Source organism: Pseudopipra pipra, chromosome 10, assembly GCF_036250125.1.
Source record: "Pseudopipra pipra isolate bDixPip1 chromosome 10, bDixPip1.hap1, whole genome shotgun sequence".
Lineage (NCBI taxonomy): Eukaryota > Metazoa > Chordata > Aves > Passeriformes > Pipridae > Pseudopipra > Pseudopipra pipra.
In genome coordinates this window covers 1,004,524-1,022,682 of record NC_087558.1, presented here as the reverse complement: position 1 = coordinate 1,022,682, position 18,159 = coordinate 1,004,524, and the positions used below count along the sequence as shown (strand labels likewise).

The 18,159-nt window shown below is 46.0% G+C and overlaps 1 protein-coding gene across 5 annotated transcripts in view; it reads left to right on the top strand.

The window, feature by feature from the left end:
* PLCH1 (phospholipase C eta 1) overlaps positions 1-18,159 on the top strand; it is a 90,956-nt gene that overhangs the window by 26,996 nt on the left and 45,801 nt on the right. For all 5 annotated transcript variants that reach the window (XR_010432963.1, XM_064665684.1, XM_064665685.1 and 2 more), the window contains exons 3-9: positions 5,235-5,381; positions 6,356-6,599; positions 8,027-8,156; positions 10,138-10,308; positions 14,026-14,119; positions 15,393-15,596; positions 17,224-17,344. Coding sequence is in view for 4 of the 5 variants with exons in the window: in XM_064665684.1 (XP_064521754.1) it covers positions 5,235-5,381; positions 6,356-6,599; positions 8,027-8,156; positions 10,138-10,308; positions 14,026-14,119; positions 15,393-15,596; positions 17,224-17,344 (1,111 nt within the window). In the remaining variant the exon portion in view is untranslated. The remainder of the gene's footprint in view (positions 1-5,234; positions 5,382-6,355; positions 6,600-8,026; positions 8,157-10,137; positions 10,309-14,025; positions 14,120-15,392; positions 15,597-17,223; positions 17,345-18,159) is intronic.

The following is an 18,159-nucleotide window of genomic DNA, read 5'->3' as shown; positions in this document are numbered from 1 at the left end:
CTGCATCTCCAGGGCTGAGATGTGCCCTTTTCAGCTGGGCCTGGCACCAGCCTTTGGTGTCTCTGCTGGTGCTCTGTGACTTCTTTGAGGGTTTTCTTGGGATTTGCAGAAGTGTGAGAGATTGTCCATCTCATGTCCGTGGACTTCCCAGAGATTAGGATTAAATCCACCGTAAGGAGCTTAATGTAAAATTCCGTAGGGTTGGAAGAGTTGCTGCAGAGCAAATTAAAATGTGGCATAAAGTATGAGCCGTGGCTATTAAAGCCAGTCCTGCCTGGGGCCCTGGATTCCCCGGACCTGCATGTGCCCTCTGTGCCCTCCTGGGCCCTCTGGCTGTTGCATAACACAGCAATCAGCCCTGTGCTGACATTAGTGCTGGATATTAGTGCTCTTCTGGGGGATTTAGATAAAACGAGCTCTCTGGGGCTGGAGGTGGGGACTAAATGGCTTTTAATGGCATTAGTGTAAAGGCAAACTTAGTGTGCTCAGGATGAGGGAATGATACAAAGCAGGGTGTTGAGGAGAGCACAAATAACCGAGAATGCTGGGGCTTGGTGTTTGTTCCAGGGTTTGATCAGATCCAGAGTTTAATTGTGTACTGGTCTCCAGTTCAGGGGGTGGGGGCTTTTTTGGGAAGGACCTTGATGATCATGAAGTCCAACCATCAGCCCAGCACTGCCACCATGTTCACCACTGAACCACGTCCTCAAGTGCCATATCCAGATGTTTTTTGAACTCTGCTGAGGATGGTGACTCCACCACTGCCCTGGGCAGCCTGTGCCAGTGCTTTACAACCCTTTGCAGAGTACACAGTAAACCCCAAAATGCTGAATGCAGGGGAGAAGAGCTGATGTTGCAGTTGAAAAAGTAACTCCTGTGTTTTACGGGTTCCTTTTATCTCCTCAAGCTTAATGTCAGCTTAATGCAGTCAGTGCATATCATTTAGAAATCCAGTTTCCATCCTCTTTCATAATTACACTTCTCAGTGTTTGGTAATGCTCTTTATACCTTATTTAATCTTTTTGTTTTGTCAGATGGCTGTAACATTAAGTCCATAAGAGCAAGACATGAGACCAAACCTTTTGTCATTTGGTTGCACTTTGAAATATTAATTTCTTAATGTATAGTAGTATAATAGGAAGAAAAAAAACAAACTGTATTTATGGACAGCAGTAAGAAATTTGTGTTCTATCCAGACATTGCTGTAGGCTCTTGGCAATAGAGTTTTGCTGCTAATGCTTGGGTAATAGTGCTTTCTTGAATAGCTAAACCCCAAAATATAGCAGGACAAAGTGCCCCCCATGTTTGTTTAAGCCTGGTGAAGGTGGTTTCTGGCAGTGGCTGTGGGTTCCCTGCTGGACCGGGCCCTGCAGAGCACAGTGCATTTCCACTTTGCTGAAATGCTGCTCAGGGTAATGTTTTAATTCTCAACATTTCCCTTCTGGTGGTGACTGAAGGGTCCTGCACATCCTAAAGGCGTGGTGGGGAAGCCACACAGCTCTGACTGTTGGGAATGAAATCCAATGAATGCCAACCCCTGGAATACTGGGAAAGGCAGTTAAACTGTGAGCACAGTGTAAGTTCTTGTGAGAAGGATGCTGAGCCTGGTTATTAAGGCCCTGCTTGCGTGTGGGGATAGATTAGAGCCGAGCTGGAAGGTAGCACTGCCTCATTTGGGGCGGATTAGTGCTTTTTGAGCAGTCAGAACTGCAGCAGCAGTGGGGTCACTCAGCAGTGAGGAGCAGCGTGCCCAGGTGGAGCAAACAGCACCTGCCCCACGGGTGGCATTCCAGGAACAGCCCCACTTCCCAGGGCTCCATGGCCTTCCTCCTGGCTTCAGGGGTCTCCCACGTGCTGGGGAGCGTGGCCACTCCAGAGAAAGTCGAGCTGGCACAGATGGGTTTGTATCTGGTTTGCACTTTGATAGAGAAGCAGCTCCTCCTCAAAAGGAGATGTTTGTGCTGCTGGGAATGATTGTTGTTGCTTGAACTAAAAATTAAACAGTGCTGTTTGAATTCATGTTTGGTCAGCTTCAAATGGTTATTTGGGGAGGGTATTTCAAAACTACAGGATGTCTGTGGGGATGATTTTAGACTGTCAGGTTTGCATAACTCTGGAAAAAGAAGTGACTGTAATTTTCAGATTTTTTCCACCATAAGCTCTAAACATCACAGAATCATGGAATGGTTTGGGTTGGAAGTGTCCTTAAAGACCATTCAGTTCCAACCCCCTGCCATGGGCAGGAACACCTTTCATATACAATGCATAATGATATTTTTTTATATAAACTTCCAGATTAATTTTCTTTGATCTTGTAACATAAACTACATTGTGTTCTAGTTTAATTTAATTCTCAGGCATTGGGCAAAAAATGCACAGCTAGTCCTTGTGTTTGAAAAATACCATCTAATGGGAGCCATGTCTTGCTTCCTCAAATTTTGATATCCGTCTCCATCGAATAGCTGTTTCATTTACTCTGTATTCCTGGTTTATCTACAGGATCAGATGTTTTTCTGGAACCAGCTTCCCTATTTCTTAGTGAAAGCCTCCCTGAACTGCTCTTCTGGAGCTTTATTCTGCCCTGCCTCTGCTCAGTACCCTCCCCTGATTCAGATGCTAATGTGCGGTGTCTGCCGAGACTGGAATTAGCATTTTGAGAATAGATTTGAAAAAGACCTTTTTTATTTGCGTGCTTATATTTTATAAATAGCCTTAAGGGGAGGATGGGGTGTTTTGCAAATGGTTTGCAGAGCTGAAATCCAGTGGGCCCATGATTGCTGTGGCATTTCCATTACCTCAGTCTGTTCTTTAACGTGGATTCTTTGCTGTTAACACCCCCACGGCAGGGATGATGCACTGAACTCTCTTACACATTTACTATTCTTTAAAGCTGGAGTTCTGATGCTATTCCCATGGAATTGGGGAAGTGCAAGCAGAAAAGGTGGTGGTTCCTTGGGCACTAAACTTAATGTAGGTGTGGTGTTTGAGAAGTGGAGACTGTTGAGATCCTGGGCAGGAACTGGGTTCCTTCTGCTCTTCTCTATTTGTGCAAAAAAGCGTTTTGAAATCTATTCCATATAACTTTTTGATTCTGAAGTCTGTCTGAAAGCATGACAGTGAAATGCACCTCTAACAACTACAAATGTGATGTAGAAATGTTTAGGCAATTGATGTGGTGAAGAAGGAACTGGATTGCCTTTTATGTTTGTTTTTTTTTTTTATTTCCCCCATGATTTTGTCGGCTCTAACTGTCTGAGTGTGGCCCATTTTCTGCCTTTCTTCCACTAAATGAATGTGGCTTTTCCCTTCTGCCTTTGCTGGCTGTCCTAAACAGCATATTAGTGAAAATAGAGTTTGTTTTTTTTTTTCCTCTGACAACTGAACTGATTCTAATAGAGACTTGTTTGAGAATCAGTTGGGTTTGTAAGATTTTGCTAATAACTGTTAGCCTTAGGTGCAAAGAAGCAGATTTTCCACGTTGAGTAGCTTGTTGCTAAACCTCTTACTGAGCTAAAGCCCTGTTGCAAGTGATCCCTGTTAGTGAAATCCAAAGGTGCCTGTGGTTGGTGTGCCAGGCTGGTGGAGCAGGTCCCAGTTGTGTATCACACACAGGGTACAGGGAGCCTTCATCCTGGGCTGGGGGACAAGTCTGGTTTGCTTGTTGGGAAGGAATCCAAGGCAAACTTGATCTAAACTGAGTTCCAAAGGGACAGGCTGGGTCTGCCAAGGAAAGCTGTGCCTGTAGGTATGGATGTAGGAAGTTTTAGAGACTAATTTTGTCCATCCCTCGTGGTGTAAAGGTTTGACTTCCTGGTCCTTTGTGCATCTTCAGTTAGATAGAAGTTAAAACTGCCACAGCCAATATGTTTGACTCAAACCCCTGTTCAGATCTTGAGGGGCTTGGCTTGGTATCAGCTGTGGTCTGGCATCTATTTCTGGCTTATGTCACCTTTCTCTTTAAGCACTTCCAAACTCACCTATTGGGTTTGTGTGGTGGTTCAGGGCATGCCATGTATTTATGAACATTACAAAAGACACATTTATTGCACTCATGTGATGGTTTCAGGAGAGTTTGGTTCTGTCCAGCTCAACCTGAATCCTCTCATTCCTCCCGGAAAGACAACTCTGGAAAAACGCTGCTTCTGGTGGAGTTATTCGATGTGGGGTTTGGCTTTGCTGGCTCCCTGTGTGTGAGGGAGCCAGGACAGGTCATTCCAGTGACAGTGGCTGCTCATTCCTTGCCTGACCAATGTTTAGATGCTGCTCCAGCTGCCTGTGACATGTGTCAGAGGTGTTGGGAGCTGGGAGAATAAATCCCAGCTGTGGCAGAGAGGAGTGGGAGGATGAGTTAGTCTTTGTTGTGATACTGAGGAGCACCGAAGAGAGAAGTGGTGGAGAGAGGAAGAGTGATAAGAAAGGGTGATAAGAAATAAAGACAGACCCAGAGAGTATATTTGGGAGTCAGCCAGAGTGTAAACAAATCACCCAGGAGGTGAATTTGGAGTGATACCAAATGAGGAGAGGCTGAGAATGGATAAAACCAGGAGAAGGTAACTGAAGAGCATGGATATATATACTGAGATAAGAGGAAATGTTATCTTGATCCTAGTGTTTGGAAGGCTGTAGGAGGGAAGATGTGAAGTGAAATGGAAGTGATGGGTTTATTTTAGTCAAAACAGAAAAACAAAGCCTTACCCTCCGGATGGGATGGGTGGATAAAAGGGAGTCATCACAGCTTGTGCTTGAAGTCTGGTAGCAGGATGGGGAGGGTGTGAATGTGTGTGGGGGGGAGAGATTGTCTGGGTATAATTCTGTGAGCAGCTCTGCCAACATCAAAACCACGATATAGAGCCCAAAGAAATGAGGAGTTTGAATGATGATCTCACCAGTCCAAATTTGTGGAGTGCTGGGGTTTAAAACTGCAGTACTGTGTACAGTAATATAAAAAAATTTAAATGAGAAGCATGAAACAACTATAAAATATTTTCCTCAGCATACAGTAAAGTTTTCCTTGCTTCCTTTGTTGTGAAGGTGTTCTGACAGATGAGTTATTCCATTTTCCTGTGTGGAGAAGTTAGTGAAGAAGGAATTGTATGTCTCACAGCACTGACCAGTTTGTCATTAATGGTGCAAGTCAAAAATGTTGTGTGCTTGGCAGATGTGCAGGAAGTAAGTCGTGTTATCAGTGGAATTAGATGGCCATTCAGCTGACTTTGTTCTGCTCTGCTTCACAGTTGAAAGATGCATGAGTGTCATGCAGTCTGGGACTCAGATGGTTAAGCTGAAGAGTGGAACCAAAGGGCTCGTCCGGCTCTTCTACCTGGACGAGCACAGGACCTGCATCCGATGGAGACCCTCCAGGAAAAGCGAGAAGGCAAAAAGTAAACTTCTCTTATTTCTGTTGATTCCTGGGGCAGTTCGGAATAGAATGTGAATTACAGAGGGATAATTAAATAAATTATTTTTGTTGCTGCTTTTAAATGTGATGTTAATAGTTACATAAAAGCCTTCAAGAGTGTGGGCAGAGTTTAGCCACCTGAAAGCTGAGGATTAAGGAAGGCCAGTGTAGTTCAGTCAGATGTGAGCATTTTCCAGAGGTTTGTATGAATTTTGAACAAACCAAAGAGGGCCTCGATAATTATACTGAACTCTTTTCAATGTATACATCACAAATTTCAATAAACCTGGAGGAGTTTAGGTTGAGGTTTGTTAATCCTAACTGTGATCCTTTTCTTCCGGCATTATTACATCTTGGAGTGACTGTGTAGCATTATTTCTCATTGAAACTGTTCCTGCTGCACTGTCTTAAATTGGAAATGCAAATCAGTGGTTTATTGAATACAATAAAGACTAGAATTCATCAGAACTGTCAGGGAGCCTTGAGATTAAAACCAAGCAGTTGGGAAGGCTCCAGACAGTGGCAGGTGGTGTTTGTGGGCCAGTGGGTGTTGTTGAAGAACCGTTGGGTGCCGTGGCATCGGGAGCCGCCGTGTCCCAGCACAGCCGTGGCTATCCCGGGTTCCTGCTGTGGGGAGCAGGGCTGTGATGGGAGCAGTCCCTCTGGAGCCATGCAGGGGTTCTCTGATGGATGGGAGGCACTTGGTGCCTGTCTCCCCATGCTCCCCTTTCTGCCGCCTCAGCCCTGTGCTGTCACAGGCAGCGCTCAGAGCTGTGCTGGGACTGGGCGCAGGCAAAGCGAGGAAAACCTTCCAGTCAGAGAGGGCTTTTGGATGTGAAGATGTAATATTAATAAAGGGTAGTGACTCCTAGCCTGAATAATTCAGAACTGTTCAAATCAGAAGCAGGTTGGCTGCCCTCTGAGCACGTCAATCTTTGTTTCCCCTTCTCCCCACAGTTGTCATCGACTCCATTTACAAAGTCACCGAGGGCCGGCAGTCGGAAATCTTCCACCGCCACGCCGAGGGCAGCTTTGACCCCAGCTGCTGCTTCACCATTTACCACGGCAACCACCTGGAGTCCCTGGACCTGATCACCTCCAACCCCGAGGAGGCTCGCACCTGGATCACGGGGCTCAAGTATTTGATGGCCGGGATAAGCGACGAGGACTCGCTCGCCAAGCGCCAGAGGACACACGACCAGTATCCTTGGATAGCCGGGGCTCCAGCTCCTCATTCCCTATTCCTGGTGTGGTTCTTAGTGACTCCAGTGTAGGGTGTCCTTTCACCTCCTATTAGGTGACCAAAACCCTCCCATTGCTCGCAGTGGAAACTTGAGTAACGGGTTTGACACGGACACTTGTATGTGAGATAAAACATGGGCTGAAGTCAGGGGATAGTCTTGCGTTTTCTTAATGAAATTCTTCTTGAAGGGTCAAACCAGTTATTTCTAGTTATCTCAATACATACTGACCCCAGGATGGTTTCAGCATTTCTGTCATCTTCTGTTTGCCCAGCTGTGCTTTTATTCTTCTGCTGCAACTTGCAAGGTCCCTTAGAAGACACTGGTTTGAGGACAGTACTAGCTGAAATCTGGTACAGGTGAAACCCCGACGTTCTGGGATTCTTTCAGTAAACTGACCAGTAACTCCTGGCCATCTCCATTTCCCTTGGTGTAAGTCAGATATCTGTGGTCTTCTCCACCTGCACTGACTGTCAGGAGCACAAATCTTGAAAGAACCTTGAATATTTGTTGTAGCCCAGTAATGAAAATGAACTTCATGTCCACTGAGTATTTTCTTGATGTGCTCTCTTTCACAATAGTGCTGTCTACTGTTATACACAAAGAACCCCCTAACCAAAAATCCCCAGACCAAGCTGTCTTAATTAAAATTGTAACCTCTCTATTCTTCTGCCTCATAGAAATCTCCAGTGGTCACTTGTTGTCTCCTTCTGGAGAATATATACACCGTGGGCATTTTTAATTTATGTTTTCAGTGCTAATTCGGATCCACAGTAGGCACAGATCCACTGGGGTTACATTGCATGCTCTGTTGCACATGTCCTCAGATTGCTATATTTAACCACCACTTTCCCAAGCTGCTCATATTTGCTGTATCTTCTCTCCTGGTGAAACATCACTGTGAGTCCTGTTTGCTTTATCAAATGTGGCAGCTGGGAGACTGCTCACAAATGACCCTGTACCAGTTCCAGCCAGTGTAAGGGCTTAGCAAGAGGTGCTGAGGGATCTGTGTGCAAGGAGGGGGTGAAAGGGGCTGGTTGGGCAGTGAAGTTCAAGTAGGATGAAGGGAGAGGTGGAAGAAGATATCAGAGCAAGCCCAGCAACATTTGAGAACTTCAGAGTACATTCTCAGAGGAGAAACTAGTAGCAGAAATGGGAGTGCAAAGGGGCTGCTGTTGTGAACCGAGATGTAAATAATTGACATAAACCAGCTCTGCTTTTAAACGTTTGACTGAAAATGTAGCAAGGGCAGGGAGGGGGGGAAAGGGTTATTCCCCAACCCAGAGCTGGGGCAGGACCGTGTTCTCCTGAGCTGGAGTCCTGGCCCTGCCCTGCCCAGTGCTCTGCCTCCCTTCTCCGTGAGGAGCTGTCCTTGACACGTCTGTAGCTGGGTCAAGCAGACCTTTGAGGAGGCCGACAAGAACGGGGATGGGCTGCTGAACATCGAGGAGATCCACCAGCTGATGCACAAGCTCAACGTCAACCTGCCCCGCAGGAAGGTCCGGCAGATGTTCCAGGTCAGTGCCTGGGGGAAGGTTGTGCCACTTTTGGTCCATTCCTGGGCAGATCCAGAGCAGGGTCTGCAGGTTGGGACTTAAAACTCTGTCCTTTCCAGCACCTCACAGGCTTTTGCCAAGTCTTACCTTTTTGTAGACAAAGGTGCATCAGAACATTGTTTAAGTGACATGAACCACACAGAAGACAATTCATCAATATTAGTCTTTCAGCTGCATCATTGTTTCATCTCTGTGGATGAATTGTTCTGTGCTGGCATTGATGGACGATGGAGTTACTCTGTTGCTATTGAAATCTTTTTTCATTTCCTTTATGGAAAATTATTTAATATAAACTGGCATTATGAAAGTAATTAGGGGTTTTTTTTTAACAACTTCCTCATACTTAGCCAGAATCAATTTTTTACTTCTGTTCTCTGGAAACAGTTGCCAATTTTCACCAGCCCTTTTGTTTACTGTAGGAAAGGAAAGATAAGCCAAGGACATAAAGGAGAGCAAAAGGAAGTTTTGTTAAGTCTTCCAAACCAGTACCAGCCAAAAGCTGGTTCACTGTAAAACGTAAAGAATTTTCCATGGTCAAAAATGCTTTGTTTGTCTGGCATAAAATCCACACTAGAGATACATCTTTGGAGCATTGAATTACTCCCCAAAGAGCTGAAGTGTGGAAACTGGTGGGGTTGTGTTGTGGAGATGAATTCAGGTAGTACTTGTTTTCACAAATTATAAATGTCATCTAAGATATGTAGTAGATAAAAATGATTAAAAATCCCATTCAGCACCAGATAGCTGGGAATTATTTTCTTCTCAGCTGAGTTGCTGCGATGGGAGTTTGTGGTTTGGATGACAGTGGCACTAATGAGGTGTAATGAAAGGCAGCAGAGGCAGAGTTGTGAAGCCAAGTCCTGAGAGGAAAAAAAAGTGGTTCTGTCTGCACTTCCAAAGTGTGCAGGGATGAAGTAGGGCACTGTTCCTGAGAAGTGGTGGCAGGATGAGGTGCTCTCCAGCTGGAGAGCTTGTATTTGTATCACTGTAGGGACAAGCCAACGGGTTCAGAGCCCAGGGAGTGTTAGAAGGGCTGCACGGAAAGGGTTCCGACCTCACTGGGGGGAGAACACTGTAAACAGTACCTGACTTGGGAATGGCCAGGGGATTATAACTGCAGAGGAACCCCCAGTATACAGCTCTGAACAAAGGACATGATTCAGAGGAACAACAGCACTTTTCATATTTCAGTTTGTCTCCATTATCTGCCACAGCCCAAAACTTACCCAAGTTGTAGCTTCCCTGAAGTTCTTTTTTCATGGAGACCTACTTAGTGCTTGCCTAGAATATATTCTTTGTTTTGAAAATCCAAAGCAATCCTCTTAGGCAGATGTTCACAGGAAAAAGCTTGTATTAGTGTGTGTTAAGTACTGTTTTCTTCCTACCTCTGAGGAGAGACAAAAAATCAAGACTGGAGATGTTTGGTGTATGTTTTGGTGTGGAGTCTTATTGCTGCTGCAGACTTGTCCTCTCTGCAGAGTGCTGAGGGGCTGAAAGTGTTGCAGATTAAATTGATGTGTATTTAAAGCTGTGATATTGTCCTGAATGTTTTAAAATGTCCCTGTTGTTGGGGAATCCACGGGGTGACATTATGCTCCTTGCTAGGTTTTAATCCAGGATAACTGCAGGGCATACAGGAGGGCAGCAGATCAGAGTAAAGCCCAGGGTGAGCCTCTTTACAGAGGAAATGAACTCAAAACTAAAGAGGGAAATTAGAGTTTCATAGGGAATCTGTGGCTTTAGTGTAACAACTGTTTTCACCAAAAATCCAATAGATGATGATTTAATTTTGCAGTTGTTTTACCGTTAGGATTTGTGTCTGAACAGATCCTCGCAGACTGGGATTTATTACATTTCTGTTGGTGTACACAAGTCCTGTTCTGTTTTATTCCCCAAATTCCCTTGTGTTTACCACACTTACCTGAGTGTCTGTACCCCTTAGGAAGCAGACACGGATGAGAACCAAGGAACCCTAAACTTTGAAGAATTTTCAGTGTTTTACAAGATGATGTCCTTACGTCGGGATCTCTACTTGCTGCTCCTAAGCTACAGTGACAAGAAGGATCATCTCACTGCTGAGGAACTGGCTCAGTTTCTGAAGGTGGAACAAAAGGTATGGGAATACTTTACATCCATTTGTATGTATGTATAAGTACATTCAGGTATAGGGGAAGAGTATTATGGAAAAGTTTAGCTTGAGGCAGAGCATAAAGCATAGATGTGACAGAAAAAAAAATTTGAAGTCTTTATTGTTTTTTAAAATACTTGTAGAAGGAGTTTGAACTTCTTTGGACAATTTTTGCAGTGCCCTGGATAGTGGTTTGGAGGGCACTCAGGGGCCTGGAGCAGGAAGAAGAACATGTGAGAGAGGCAGAGGAGCTGACTTTGGGGTGCACAAGGACATTATGAAAGTGCTGATGCAGCAGCAAAGCCAGGTTGACTGTCAGGTCTGGCATTCTGCATCCTCTGCCTGCCCCTCCTCAGGCACACGGGGTGGGCAGGGTTGTCTGCTGGAACTGCTTTGCTCAGCGTTACTCCAAAACCAAACTGAGGTCTCCTAGATGTACCTCTTGGCTGTGTAGTTTAGAAGCACCTTGCCCTGCCTTTGCCTCTCCCACTCCTCAGCATGAACAGCATGAGGGAGACCCACCCTTTAATGTCCCCAGTGCCAACCACGTCCTCGGGTAGGGCAGCATTGCCTCCACAAGCTGATAGTGCTTCCAATCATAATGCAGCTCCCAGTGCCTTCAACCAAACAGCATTTTGGTTTTGCTCCTGTTTGGCTGCTTGGAAATCTGTGGACAGTCTGTCCTGCTCCATCTGCCACTCATTTGGCAAGACTTTTAAATATTCTGCAGCCTGAGGATAGAACAAAAGCGGGTTGGGTTTTTTGTTAGCTTGCTAAACTGGCTTCTTTTTTTAGGAGAACTCCTGTTGCCTTCACCCCAGGGCTTGTGAAACAGATTATTTCCACTTAGGTGCAGTTAAATTCAGCTCCTTGCTACTGAAATCGCAATTATATGGCTTCAAATGTCAGAGGAGCAGAGAGCAGGCTGGTTTTCTGGGGTGACTTCTGCTCCTGCAGTTCTCTTAGTGGCTGTGAGGGAGGAACATTCCTGGATGTCCAGTTGCATTAACATGCCTGAGTGTTGTCCCTTTGGGAGTGTCCTTCATTACTTTACCTGTGTCCTTGTCAGAGCTGGACCTCCCCAGAAGCTGGTGTCCTGCTCCATGACACACTGCTTCCCAAACAGGATCTCCAGGCTCTTCTCATGACACAGCCTGTCTCATTGCTGACTTTGAGGAGTGGGGCTCAGGTGAAATAGGCTTTGCAAAGACCCTCTTCCCTGATAAAGGGCAGCTTTGCAGTTTCTTGCCCCCTGGACCTGCCCCCTGGAGTGAATGACCCCGCTGTGCCCTGGTCCTGGGAGCCCTGAGTGGTGCTGCCCCATGTCCAGTCGCTGTCTGTCCTTCCCTCCTTTCTGCTGCAGCCAGATCACAGCAAGTGCTTTTATTTCAGTCACAGCAGGGGCCTCTCTGACTCCTGTGCTGACAGGTTTTTGCCAGTAAAAGGCTGTTTGAGTGTTCCAGACCTGCCGTGTTTGGCTCTGGTTGTGTGAGCGGGAGGCTCCCTGGGCCCTCTCCCACCTGCTGCCCTGCCACGGATGAGTTGCTTTGCAGTCCAGTTTTCCTGTGGCCTGAGACAAAGGGCAGCCCGCTGAGCTGTGGCCCAGCAGCCTTGGCTGGGCTCCAGGGCAGTGCTGCAGGTTGGGTGATGTCCCTGGAGTGCTCTGAGTGACAGGGACCACGTGGAAATGTCAGTCCCACTGCAGCACCTTGGTACCAAACCACTTCCCTCCGTGGTTTAAAGGGCTGCTGTTTTATGCAGCTCAAAGGAGGCTGGTGGCAAAAATTAATGCCCCTGCTCCTTTTAATTGAACTGCAGAGGAAATGGTTTTATAACAATTACACCCTCAGAACATGCACATGTAATTATGCAAAGCTCAGTTATTCGGTATGAACCAGTGCCTTTGAGTTAAGCTTGCTTGAGTAAGTTTACTCCTGCACTAATTGTACAGTGTCACAGGAACAACCAGGGATTGGGGAATAGTGAAAATGTGACAAGTGGTAGGAAGTGAGGATTAAGAACACAATGTTTTGGAACAACTCTACCTGCTCTCTTGGAAGAAGTTTTAAAAGGATATAACGGGACAGGGTGTGCCAGGGAATGTTTTCTGTGTTTGGCTGGGAGCTGGAAGGACTGAGTAGCCCAAAAGCAAAGGGATAGTATGACAATACCACTGTTGGTACCTGGACTTTGGAAAGAGGAGCCTGTGGAGCTGGCTCTGATAGCAGACAAGGAGGACAATAGCAGTGATTTCCTCCTCTTTCTCGTACTTGTACAGTGCAGATGAGGGATGATGCTGAGCCCTGCTTTCCCTGTGCAAGAGAAATAACAGAGGGAAGGGTGAAGGGGAGAAAGGCTGGAAAAGATCTCCAAGTTTTTCAGCCTGAGTCAGCACGTGGGTGGAACTGCTTCACTTGTCCTCTGTCACTGTCCTTCTGATGGTGACATGTCTGGTTTTTCCCCTCCTCTGGTAGTTTTTCATACTTAGGCTGTAGCCTTTGAGGTGTTATGAGACATGGTCAGTCCTGGCACCCACAGTCTTTAGGAGGAACTCAGCACTTGGCAGGATCAGGCCCATGGAGAAGACCAGTCAAGCTACACCTAGATTTCCATACAGCTGAATGCTGGGAATACTGAGCTCCAGGAAATAGTGGAAAGCACAAATTCATCAAAGGCTACAGAGCAGAGTAAATGCAATGGGTTTGACCATCTGGAAGAGAAGCCCATTAATAAGAGAACAGTTCACAGAGGGACTATTCCTGGATTTAAACAGTAAATACTGGGTAATTTTCATGGTGACTACCCCCATTCCTGCCCTTGCCTGGAGCAGTGATGTTAACAGAGGGCACTGCGTGTTCCTGTGCTCCCAGCCTGCTCCACAGGTCAGGGATCTGAGCTGGTTTGGCAGAGGATGCAGAGCACAAACAGTAAACAGAGCAGTGGTACAAATACCCTGCCAAAGGTTGGAGTGCCAGGGTTGTCTGCCTGGGATTTGGTAGTGCAGGAACTGAAACACACCCAAGCAAGGGGGATGAGAAGGGGTGAGATGAGTGATGGAAGATGCTTCTTCCCTTTAACTTTAAAGGAAATATGAGTGTCAACTTATAAGTGCCCCACAAGTCAGATAGGACCTCAGCTGTGGAACTTCAGCTGTGGGCTGGTTGAAGCTGTTGACAAAACTTGTGTTTGTTTCACAAGAGCTGCTGTTTTTCATTTCAGAATTTAATTATTTCTCTCCTAGCCTATGTATTATAGTGAACTCTCTTGGAAGTAATGAAATCACAGGAGTGGAAAATACATGAAAATGTAATCAAACCCTGCCAAATCTTTTTGCATGTCTAAGAAGATTATATTAAAGAATAAAACTTCATAGTTCTCTTTGCAGCAGTATCACCAGTACAACTATTAAGGATGCTAAACAGCTAATTTTCATCTTTAAAATAAAATGGCACAGGTTTTGAGGGGTGGCTACCTCCCATTTCTATTTTTCTCCTCCAAGTTAAGAGGCAGGAGGCTTGTGCAGCACTGACAAAAATAAAAACTTCAAGTCCTTTTCCAGTAGTATTATTAACTGGCCTATTCACTGGACTCAGTGTTTGATCATAAGGTTTTTCAACTGGACCCAGAAGTCTAAAGCAGAATTTCACATGCTGGTGAGATGGTATTAAAAATAAATGCACTCACACTGTTGTTTTTGTGCAGATGAATAATGTGACACCAGAATATTGTCTGGACATCATACAGAAGTTCGAAGTGTCAGAAGAAAACAAGAAGCAAAATGTTCTCGGGATTGAAGGTAAAAGTGTTGATTTCAGAATGAGTTTTGCCTTGATATACTGCAGTGCACTAGAAGTGCTTTAGTGGTGTTTTGGTGCAGCTCCTAATGTTTGACTGGGACAGAACATCCCATAGATCAAAGTCAGGAGCGTGGGTGGGTTTTTGTGAGCCATGGGGGAGATGTGAGTAGGTGGGGTGAAGCAGCAGCTCATGTTCTCCAGCCATCCATCACAGCCATCCTGCAGCAATGGGTGGGTGCCTGAGGCTGTGTGGGTTTATTGCTCACTGTGTGTGTAAAACACCAGCCATCCCATACCCTGCAGTTTATCTGCAGCCTGCTCCAGTGACAGCCCAGTGTTCATTCTGCCCTGTCTCTGTAGTCTGTGCTCCTGCACAATCCACTGATATATGCTTATGTGAAATAAAATATGGAAAATTGCACTTTCATTGGGTTTTAATGCCTTACTCACATTGTTTGTGAAAGCAATTATAAATGGTATTGTTCAGAATCCAGCTTGGTATCAAATCAAACTCAGAGTTGAGATGAAATAGATGAAATGCCATGGTGTGTTCCTTTGCCCAGAAGGGAACTTTCATGGAGCAGCATAATGTACATGGTGATTTGGGATGGGGGAAGTAGGAATCTTCCTCCCATGGTATTTAAGTCCTGAGTATGGCCCCCCTTCAACAAGCTCCTGATGTGACCCAGGGCACTGCACTTAAACTGAAATAAGGAAAGTAAAATGAACAAGCTGTGACACTTAGAAAATATTTCTGCAAGTATTCCTGTTCCTCTTAACCTTGCTGCTGCTGCTTTTATCTCTGAGTTGCTTTTGGGGTTGGCATTGTTTGCACTGTCCTTTGGAAATATTTTACATTTCTTGTTCTTAAAGGAGATATTTTTAAAACTTTTTCTGTTCAATGCTGCTCTGATCTACAAGTATAAACCAGGTACCCTCTTCTCAGATAGATTAGAGTGAAGATGGCTGGATTAGTGAACTGGCTGTGGTGGCCTCACAGTTCTCCCTTGGGTGGCTGCTGCCCTGTCTCCTCTCCATCCTCAGTCAGGGCAGGGCTTGTTCACAGCACGGGAGCATCAACAAGAAACTCAGGGAGGAAAAAAGCATTTGCTTCCAAGTTGGGACATCAGATTGGCTCCCATTTCTGCCCTGGGCCCCGTACCCAGTGTCAGATCCCTGGCTTTGGGGGCAGTGTGTTCCCTGGCCGTGTCCCGGCCGCGTTTGCCGGTCCCACGTGTGGCACCTGCAGCAGAGCCCTTCCTCTCCTTCCAGGTTTCACCAACTTCATGCGCAGCCCCGCCTGCGACGTGTTCAACCCCCTGCACTGCCAGGTGCACCAGGACATGGAGCAGCCCCTCTGCAACTACTTCATCGCCTCGTCCCACAACACCTACCTGAGCGGGGACCAGCTGCTCTCCCAGTCCAGGGTGGACATGTACGCGCGCGTGCTGCAGGGCGGCTGCCGCTGCGTCGAGGGTGCGTCTGGGGAGGGCTGGGATGGGCTGGGCACCTGTGGTGGGGCTGCTGGAGTGGGATGGGCTGGGACCCCTGTGGTGGGGCTGCTGGGATGGGGTGGGATGGGCACCTCTGTGGTGGGGCTGCCTGGGGGTGGGACAGGGATTTCTGTGGTGGGGCTGCCTGGGGCTGGGGTGGGATGGGGATTTCTGTAGGGGGACTGGCTGGTTCTGAGGAGTGGGACCGGCATTTCTTTAGTGGAACAGGCTGGTTCTGAGGGGTGGGACAGGGATTTCTCTGATGGAACTGGCTGGTTCTGAGGGGTGGGACAGGGATTTCTCTGATGGAACTGGCTGGTTCTGAGGGGTGGGACAGGGATTTCTCTGATGGAACTGGCTGGTTCTGAGGGGTGGGACAGGGATTTCTCTGATGGAACTGGCTGGTTCTGAGGGGTGGGACAGGGATTTCTCTGATGGAACTGGCTGGTTCTGAGGGGTGGGATGAGGATTTCTCTGGAACTGGCTGGTTCTGAGGGGTGGGACAGGGATTTCTCTGATGGAACTGGCTGGTTCTGAGGCTCGATGGGGATTTCTTTAGTGAACTGGCTGTTTCTGAAGGGTGGGATGGGTATTTCCATGAAGCACAAAGGCAGTGGCAATCTTAAAGCTTTAGGGCTTCACTGTCTGATTCCCTTCAGCAGCAAACTCCTGTTTTTGAGCAGTCTAAACTGAATTTTTTTATGGGGAAGGACCATCTCAGACAAATATCATAAGCACCATAGAATCACAGACTGGTTTGGGTTGGAAGGGACCTTAAAGATCATCCAGTTCCAACCCCCTGCCATGGAGGAATGTGGAGATCACGTTGGATTCCAAAGTTCTGCATGATTTAAATAATAACAAAACATTAGTACTTTTCCAGATCCTGAGTGGAATAAAGTGTTTTGATAAATTTAAGCTCAGTATTAATTTTCTCTTACTATTAGTATTGCAAAACTCATCTCTGGAAAAGAAATTATTAATCTGAATTTAAAAATCCATTAGAAAAAGTGAACCTGAGAAAATTGAGTGATTCCCCTCTGCAGGACAGTTCACTAGAACACACAGCTGTGTGTTATTTTGCTTGACCTCAAAGCTGTTGTAGCTACCTCACAACCTAGGGAACAACTGCCTGTAGAGGTAACAGCAGTAATGAATTGGGTGTAAATCCAGGGTACAGTAATTCCTTAGGAAAAGTATCCTTGTGCTGGTCCATTCTACATGGGATGGACTTGATACTGCTCTTCATATAATCAGTGATAAAACTGCAAGTTAAATTGGGAATAGGAAAGATAAATTGTTTTAAATAGCTTGCCTTCAGAAGCAGAATCTGCTTTCCCAAGGTAGCTGTGAACGTTATTTGACCTATTACACCTTTGTAATTTTATATATGAGGGAAAAAAACTCAGTATAAGGGGAAAAACAGTTCTAGGTTGCAAGGATCTCATTTGATTTAAGAAAAGACTGTCTTGTTAGTCTTGGCTCAATTGGCAGGTCAGAAGAGATGGAATGAGCCTTGTTGACACCTGTGTGGTTGAGTAGTGTGAGAGCAGCAGGGATGTCCAGGATCGTGGGCATCTCTTACTGTATGGCTTTTTTTGCCTTGCTAGTGGATTGCTGGGATGGTCCTGATGGGGAGCCAGTGGTGCACCATGGCTACACTCTGACTTCCAAAATCCTGTTCCGGGACGTGGCCGAAACCATCAACAAATACGCCTTTGTCAAGAATGAGTAAGTGCAGAGCCAGGGCTGAGCTGCACCTGCTTTCTGTGGTTCATCCTGTGTTGGAGCCAACAGCCAGCACCAGGCAGGGCATGTGTTCCTTTAGACACAGGAAGGCTGGTTCTGTTCCCGTTTATTGTTCAACTGCACAGGCTCTTCCCATCAACAGAGGGAGAAAGTTCTGCCCCAATTAGACCTTTTGTGCACTGCAAACTCAGACTGTGAACAGTCTGACACTTGAATATCTTTCAGCTGAACTTCCCACTCGTATCCACAGCGAAATTCTCCTTCAAAATCAATGCTGTGATGTTCTCTACCTACAGAAAGTACTTTATTTCAGCAGGAAAATTGGAAAGCTGTCACATGTGTGGTGTGAGGGAATGCTGAGATGTGGGATAGTGTTCTGAGCCTGTTTCATTTGCCATGGTGCTATATAAGAGCTTATTATGGACTTTAATCATATATATATACAGTCTGAAATCATGAGTGGGGGTAGAGGATTCTGAGGAGTTTAGAGAGAATAAAGGGAAAATGCCTCTTTTTCTTTGTTAAAACAAAAAAAAGGGAAGTGTGACCCAATGATGGGGTTGTGGGGGAAAAACAAACCAACCAACCATGCCCCAAAGTTTGACATTACTGATGAGAAATAGGAGGTGGTAATTTGAAAAGTGAAGGAGGTGGTTCTTCATTTTTTATGGAGTTGGCATATGGGGTTCCTTGCCAAGGTTTGTGGGGCTGCCAAGAGTTTAGAACACGATGGGGCAAATCTGTGGGAGAAATAGGCTGTTCCATACATAGCTGGTGTGGTGAGTGTGCAGGTGTTC